The sequence below is a fragment of the Labrus mixtus genome, chromosome 11 (genome assembly GCF_963584025.1).
Source record: "Labrus mixtus chromosome 11, fLabMix1.1, whole genome shotgun sequence".
Classification (NCBI taxonomy): Eukaryota; Metazoa; Chordata; class Actinopteri; order Labriformes; family Labridae; genus Labrus; species Labrus mixtus.
In genome coordinates this window covers 16089492-16097464 of record NC_083622.1, presented here as the reverse complement: position 1 = coordinate 16097464, position 7973 = coordinate 16089492, and the positions used below count along the sequence as shown (strand labels likewise).

At 41.7% G+C, this 7973-nt stretch overlaps 1 protein-coding gene across 4 annotated transcripts in view; it reads left to right on the top strand.

Annotated features, from left to right (window-relative positions):
- The first annotated feature begins 3890 nt into the window (after positions 1 to 3890).
- Positions 3891 to 7973, top strand: part of ddr1 (discoidin domain receptor tyrosine kinase 1) — a 41759-nt gene continuing 37676 nt past the window's right edge. For 2 of the 4 annotated variants that reach the window (XM_061049208.1, XM_061049206.1), the window contains exons 1-2: positions 3892 to 4242; positions 5913 to 6000. In XM_061049208.1, coding sequence (XP_060905191.1) covers positions 5999 to 6000 — 2 coding nt within the window. In that variant the 5' untranslated portion in view covers positions 3892 to 4242; positions 5913 to 5998. Of the gene's footprint in view, positions 4243 to 5912; positions 6001 to 7973 lie in introns of all 4 variants that reach the window. The other 2 variants (XM_061049209.1, XM_061049207.1) reach the window with 2 other exon arrangements.

Genomic DNA, 7973 nt, shown 5'->3' with positions numbered 1-7973 from the left:
TTTTTACCTGCTCTTTTGTAATGTTAAAAGACAAAGAGTAAGGTCTTTTACTTGCTTTTTGTAAAGTGTCTCCAGATGCTCCAGATCTGACTTGTTATGAGTTGACGCTATACAAATAAAAATTGATTGATTGATTGATTAAATAATATAACAAAGAACAGCTTTTTTTGTCTTTGATTGATTGAGGTTAACAAATGCATCAGTCTTTGTCATAACTTTTGAATGTTTTGTCTTGTTTTAAGCAAACTGTTGTCTGGATTACCTTGACATAGTAATCAGACATTTTGTATTCTCAGGATGCTTTATAATAAAGTGTTAATCCCCTTCCTCTTTTCCTTCCGTAGCATCATCTGGTCATTTTTTTATTTGCTCAAAATGTTATTTTTTGCTTAAATATCTGCAAATCTACTTAGACATCCCTGTCAGCTTCAAGTTAAAATGTTCAGTAGAGATAGAGATGTTGTGCCTAAATAAAGCAACACAGAGCTGCTTCTATTTCTGTGGACTTAAATCTTGTGGAGAGAATACATAAAATCTTGAATCCAAAAGTAGGGAAACAACAGGGACGACGAGAGACAACAGAAAAATCACAGAGCTCTGTGGAGGGGCTGACATGAATGTTTCCTTCACTGAACACCTAAAAGGAAAGCTCCAGGGCTGTGACGCCCATCCCGACCCCCAACCAGAGACCTCCCCCTTGGGGCACACGATGACCTAGTGACCCCAGACACCTCCACCCGCTCCAAGATCCTCTCCTGGGGCCAGTCATACACAACCTGCCCTGTGCCTTAGACACTGATACTGAAAGAGCTCAGACAGTAAGCAGACATTAAACTGACAGACAAATACACACTTTCACACACACATGCATACATGTATGTTCAAACCTGGACCTCAAGTCACACATGCATGCGGTTAAGAAGGTTTGTGGCAAAAGGAGCTTGTTGACTCTCACAAATCGGAGGTATTTATTGTTTTTGGATTTTGGCAGTGAAAAAGACAGTGGCAGAGATGTTTCAGGGGCTAGTATGCTCGGTATGTGGTTTTATGCCGGTTCCCAACATGCTGCAAGCTTCGCATTCTGCAACTGATCTGTGTTGTCTGAATCCTGCAGGCCTGCACAGCTGTCAGCCCATGACAGGGGGTGGAAAAGCCGCCTGTGTGTGTGTGTGTGTGTGTGTGTGTGTGTGTGAGTGTGTGTGTGTGTGTGTGTGTGTGTGTTTGTGTACGTGTGTGTTTGTTGTCCCATGCCTTTGAGTTGAACACTTCCATCTCAAATTCAGATGTTTTTTTTTTTACTACAGTGATTTCAGAGAGGTGATGAATTCAAGCTACATCTGCAAAGTGACAAGGCAATAGATCATATGTCATCCCTACTGAAAAAGCTTCTGATTAAAATGGTAATATTCTGCTGAATGAAATAACCTCTTCAGACAAATTAACACTTTATTTTAACTTTTAAACACACTTTTCTCTTTGTTGAAACCCCCTGTCTTATTTGTGACAGACTGTTGGCATTTTGGTACGTTTCTCTTGATCACTCCTCAAACCAAGTGCTTTCTTGTACTTGCTGACTCATACAGTAAATCCGACACAACTTGAACTTCTCTCTTTCTGTGTTAGTCTCTGTCTCCGAGTGAATTCCTCACAGGATCAGACCTGCTTTTTATGCTCCACTGGTTTTCACTCAAAGCAAGAATAAGTAGAGAGGGAGGAGGGAGAAGAGAGCGAGCAGTGTCAGTAACAACAAACCAAAACTCTATGGATGTACTGTGGATGTTTTGGAAGAAAAGAAAATATGAAAAAGGATCAGGGTGAAGAGAAAGTGAGACACAAAAGAAATAGAAGAGAGGAGGCGTGGGGTAGAAAGGAAATAATACTGAAAAAGGTCATTATTTCTGCCAGGGGATTTGCAGTTGCCCCGACAACGAACAAAGCAGAGCTGGTTGGACGATGTGCACTACAGAAAAGGCTGAAAAGAGAAAGGAAAATCTCTGGAGAGTGAGAGAACAAGAGCTGAAAATTACTGTGCTTATCAACAAGATCATTTCTGGGGATCAGTTAACATTTTGTCATTGAATGTCAGGGATAATAACTCTCACATATCCCTAATGATTTCTTCATCACCCATTCAATTTCAGCCTAAATTAATCAGTGTGTCCTTAATTTCCTTTGCAAAATTGGAAAATAAATTTTAACGAAAAATGCAATGCCTTCATGAAACAGAGTTCAAACAGAGATAAACATGAATAAATCATGATCACATTGCAGCTAAAGCAGGAAAAAAGCTCTGTGCACAAGAGTCTCTTTCCAATGCAGAGGGCTGAAGGAGAGAGGGAAGCTTAACCATTAAACACAATGAAAAAGAGAGAGAGAGTGTATTTGGGTTTGGTCGAGCTCTGAATTGAAAAGTGGTGAGAGAATGTTAATGATATGCAGAAAGAAATGAGGCCAGGCCAAATGAAAGTCCTGCTAAAGTCTTATAAACACAAGGAAATGTGCAGAGAGAGTGAAGAGAGGGAGAGAGGGTAAAGGGGTGAGGAATAGGGGGAAGTGCAAGGGGCTGGGCTGCAGTAAAGGCGGCCTGAATAAATCATAAAGAACAGTTATTTGATTTTCTTAAACATTTTTATAGTTATATGGTTACACACACACACACACTAGAAACAAACATTAAGACACACACATTGTACATCTTTTAGCTATGAATGGTTTCAATAACAAGAGCTGTATTTAACTATTTACTTCTTAATTTAATGTTTTGGTAGGCTATTTAAAAAAAATAACTTTTACTAATTTGAAAACACAACCGACACAACAGACCTTAGCTGAAATATTTATGTAGAAGTGTGACTAGTTCCCTCTAAGATGTACAGTTTTTTTAGCAATCTTTTTTATTAATTTACTCGCTTTTGCTCTGTTTGAGTAAAAAAACAAAACTCATTCAACTACATGCTTTTATGACATACTGCGTCCACAAACACAAACTTTAAATCTACACACAAGAAAGTGAACATTGGGCAGCCGAGAGTTTATCAGCGTTCCTCTTCCCTGTTTATTCAAGGTGGAGCACACAGTGTGTTAAATGACCTTATTGTCCATGGCTGCTGATTGAGTGCCTGCTAAAGTTTCCCTCCTCTCCGGCATGTCCCAACACATACTGTAACTCCTGCACCGCCTTTTTGTTTCAGCCTGACTGGTTCAACTTTTCATGAAATCCAGCATAAACACACACACACATGTTGCTCTTTTAAAACATGAATTCCCATCTCGCTCCTTCCTTGCCTAAGGGCCTCATATCAACAACTCTGCTGGTTCTAGCTCCATCGCTGTTTTTTTTTTTTTTTACTGCAAACCCTTCAATCTGAATCATTATAGCCCAGGGGCAGTAATGGCATACAGTTACACCAACAGCACTCTGTAATAAAGTTTTCTTTAGAGGTAAATAGCAAGGAAGAGTGCTGAGGGTCGACATTAAAAGTCTTAGCCCAGATGCTGAGAGGATGAGCAGATTTATTCAAAGATTTTACAAGTTTATTTTATCTCAGGATCCAAAAAGAGCAACATTTCCCCACACACACAGGGTTAAATGTTGAAACCACTCTGTGTTGTTGTATCAAGTATCAAGTCACATTCCCCATATCTCAGCCTTGCTGTAACAAAGAAACTTCACATTTCACTCAAAGGCTTCACATTTAATATCTCTCTACAGAGTAGTTAAGGTCAGAGGTCCCGCCCACAGGGGGCTCTGATTGGATGATGTGCCTGCTGGAATATTCAATCAGACACCTTGCTTTGCGCTGTGATTGGACACAGCCGGTGCAGTTATGTAAATGAGCACCTGGTGGCGCCTGCTGGCCCGGCTGTGGAGCCCGAACTGAGGATTTGTTGGTGCAGCATAGACTCAGAGAGTGAGAGGGTTTGAAGCACGGAGACCCCGGACTCACGGTTTTTTACAGTTGTCGGCAAGTTTTTAAACTATTTAACCGGAGAGAGTCAAGTAAAAGTCAGCCTGAAGGTCTCCTATCAGCCGGGGCATTCAGCCGTGTCGGATAATTAGTTGTTTCTTTTAGTTTTGACAGAGGTCGTTCCCAGAGCGAAACAAACACTCAACAGCCCCGTTTGGATTATTATTCAGTGGACGTGTGTTGTTCAGGGATAAACGTAACCCTGCTTCGTCTTTTAAAGACTTCTACTAAAAGTTTGGACTGCTGTCAAAGCTCACCTCTTCGTGTCTTTTCGGTAAGTACCGACAAACTCTTTTTTTTATTCCCTCCCTTCCTTTCTTCCTCGTGCGCACCTTACTCCTGAAAAAAGCCGCTGTAATATTATTGCAGCGGATATTTCCAGCTGTCTGTGTGTATGTCTGTGTGTCTGTATCTGTGGCTTGGCGTCTATAAGTCTCGGTGTGTTAGTGAAGCAACCGCGGCTGTTCTGGACGCGGGCCACGGGCTGCTGGGAGGCTCACAGAAGGTGTAACGTTGCTGTCCGGATCCTGACCACGTTTACATTGTGGCTTACCGCGAAGCCTATCTGAACACATTTCTGACAGTGCGCATCACGCTTTCTGAAATCTGCAAAAAAAAAAATTGGCTTATTGGCAGCATTGAAAACCATCATTCAATGTCCTGATTTGTGCCTAAACTATTGTTATCACTCCATTCCCAATGTCATTAAAAATAGACTTCAGTAGGAGTTACTTCCATCCAAACATTTCTTACTCGGATGGCCACCAACTCAGAAAACTGTAAAAATCCTTTTGCTTAAGTTGTCATGAGTGATTTCTTTCTTCATGTTAAACACATTCTTCACTTGGTTTACATCGCACCTCATTCTCAAAAACACACACACACACACACACACACACACACACACACACACACACACACACACACACACACACACACCGAAAAACTTTAACAAAAGTCATTATTCTTGCCATGTCAGGCTTTAAAACCGTTGCAGCACCAGCAGCCTTGATGAATAGGTCAATAAAATGTGTAATGTTCAGCAGCACGTCCACACATCCAGGTGGTGGTCATCACACAGACCATTGACCTTGTGACCTCCCCAATAAGACCAGCAGCTCTGGCTTCCTTCGCCTATGGCCTAATATGAGGGGGTTCTCCTTTACAGCCGCTGAACAGTCACCAGATACAAAACCTGAAAAAGGGGTCTGGCACTACCAAAGAGAAACAATGTTGACCCAGAAAACATTTTCACACTGTGGAGGAGCTGGCAGAAAGTTTGGACTTTTAAATTATATCTTGTTTTTTTTCTCAGCCTATAAAGAGAGGGCTGATGAGAGTGAATCAATCTTGTGGTTTGATAATAAGTTCTCCACTTTGCCGTACACAGGATGGCGAACAAATCAATAAGTAGTTATGCTCAGAAGAAACTGCATAATTCAGCCGATTAAAAAGAAGGTTGAATAAGTAAAAAGATGGGGACCACTGCATGTGGTTCTGTTGCGAGCTTGTTCCTTGTGTATGTGTCTGCATGCCTCGGTGGTTACAGGGAGGCAGAGGTGGCCTGATGGTGGAGTCAACAGTAGGTGTGCAGTGCTGTGGGCAGTCACCTTGTCCACCACATCATGAAAATGTTACATGTGGATAGTTTTGTGACTCAAGGAATGAGCAGGCTGTTCAGAGGAGGTGTAGCATTGTTAGGCTGCTGGGAAGAGGAGGTGGGGATGGGAAGGAGGGGGGAGGCTGTGCTATTTGCAATAGATAGAGGCAATAAAAGACCCCCCTCCCCTCCACACACACACACCCTCCCTCACTGCCTGTGTAGCAAAGGCAGGAGCATAAAGTGAGGAAGAGCCCCGAGTGTGGGTACACACAGTCTTTCTCTGCACGCACAGGTCTGCTGGATCCTATCTGATGGGCATCTGTCTGCTGGATCTCCCACAGTGTCCCACGAGAGCCATTGGCCCTGCAAAGCAGTGGAGTCCAGCAGAGGGAAGAGAGAATATATTAAACAGTTAAAGAGACGTGTTATGTGAGTATAATTGCATATGCACACACTTTGGAAGCTGTTTTTGAATTGATTAGTTTCTGTCGTGGAAGGCACCGGAGAAAATGACAATAATTGCATAATCTGATTTGTGGAGAAGTTTGCACAGAGCAACGTAATTTGTCTGACATTCTCTGTGAAACGGATGTTTGTTTGTTTTGTTTCAATCTTTGGAGATTCAGGGAAAACATCTTAAAGCCCTTTTTAGCTACAAGTGAGCAGAGAAAATGAAAAGAGTTTTTTGCACTTTTGCATCACTGCTGTTCTTGGATTGAAAACACAAATACGTCGAGTGTGAAAAGCTACCACACACACCGAAACCCTGGTTTGTGTTTGGTTGATCATTGACCTGAGTCTGTTGTCCTCCATCTGGGTCATTGATTTGGAGGTTTTGTGACTTTGTCATTGTGTTTAAGGTTGTTGAACACTCTGAAAAGACTTTTTATTTAAGCAGGTGGATGCTAATTCAGAATACAAAGGCACATCCTGCACAATAACTGAATCGCATGTTTTTCAAAGTAGTCTGATCTTTATGGCGTTGTGGCTAATGCAGTTAACCACATGAAAGAGCACGAGGAGGATAAAGGTGCTTTTTGAAGAACGGTCCTTTACGTGACTTATCTCACAACTGTTGTGTTTAAGGCAGCAGCTCCTCTAAATTCTGTTTCCTTGTAATTGGCTTCAGACAGATTGAGTGGGAACCTGAAGGGGCATGTGGAATAATTAATTGAAGTCCAAAGACACTAAACGGTAACTTGCCTCTCGTCTCAGTATAGTGCTCCTCTGATGGGAAATGAAACCAATTGAAGACAGGACTTCATTGTCCACCCTGTTTTCCTAAACCAATTTCCTCTCAAGTCTAGACGGACAAGCTTTTCAATTGCATTTGCCGTATGTGTGGTCAAATGCAGAAGAAGAGACTGTCAGAGAAACAAATTCATCCAGTAATAGGTACTGACACTTCAAAGTATGATCATGAGTGCTACTTGTCAGTGAGTTCTTAAATCTCTTTTTGATTTCCTCTCTATTAATCACCATATCCAACGTTCTTACTTCTTTCAGATTGCCCCCTCCCAATATGCCTTCTCCTACTCCTCCATCCTGGACACCTTTGATCCCCTAATTGATCACCCTAGCAATCTGTCTTTTTCTCTCTACATCAATCATGGAACCCACATTCTCCTTCTTCACCCTCTGTCTCTCTGTTCCCTTTCTCTGAAGCAGCACTAGATGTTTCATCCCCCCCCCCCCCCCCCCTCCATCTCAGCCTCCTCTCTGCTATTGTCCCTGTGAGTCTTCTCATTTATCTGTTTGCTCTCCCTGTTGAGGGTGCCCTGGTTAGATAACAGTGTTGTTGCTTGTTGGATGTAAACTGGGGTCGTGTTTTGGTTGCAGAGGTTTCTTCAAAGAATATGTCACTGTTTCTTATCAAAGTATTTAGACATTGCATTGATGCCTCGTTTTAGCTCAAGAGTCTGCAGAAATAGCTCTGTATGTGCCCTAAAATTAGCAGTGGCCCATTTTGCAGATGCTAGATTATGTACATGATATAAATCATTTATTAGAATTTGGAAAAGTTTCTTTTTTTCAGAATAAAAGTTAGAAAAAGAAAAGAATAAAAAGTTGGCAGTTTTGTCTCCCTCAAGTAGAGTTCTCTACTGCATTACATCTTTTATGATTCAGAAATAATAAATCACTTCTAGCGTTGCCCTTCATCGTTTTCATCCACTGCATTTCTTTGCGTTAAACCTGGTTGCGGGAGACTTTGGTGTGGTATGCTAGTAGTGTCTCAAGTAGTCTTCTGCGGTTAGCTTCAAGCACAAATAAGCAGCAGAATACAGAAATCTGTTTACTTCACTTGCTTCTAACTCAACATCCCCTGAGTTTTGACTTTTTAGTCTTTAAGCAACATGGCCTCCAGCAACTTAACTTTATCACACTGGTTTACACTATTTCTG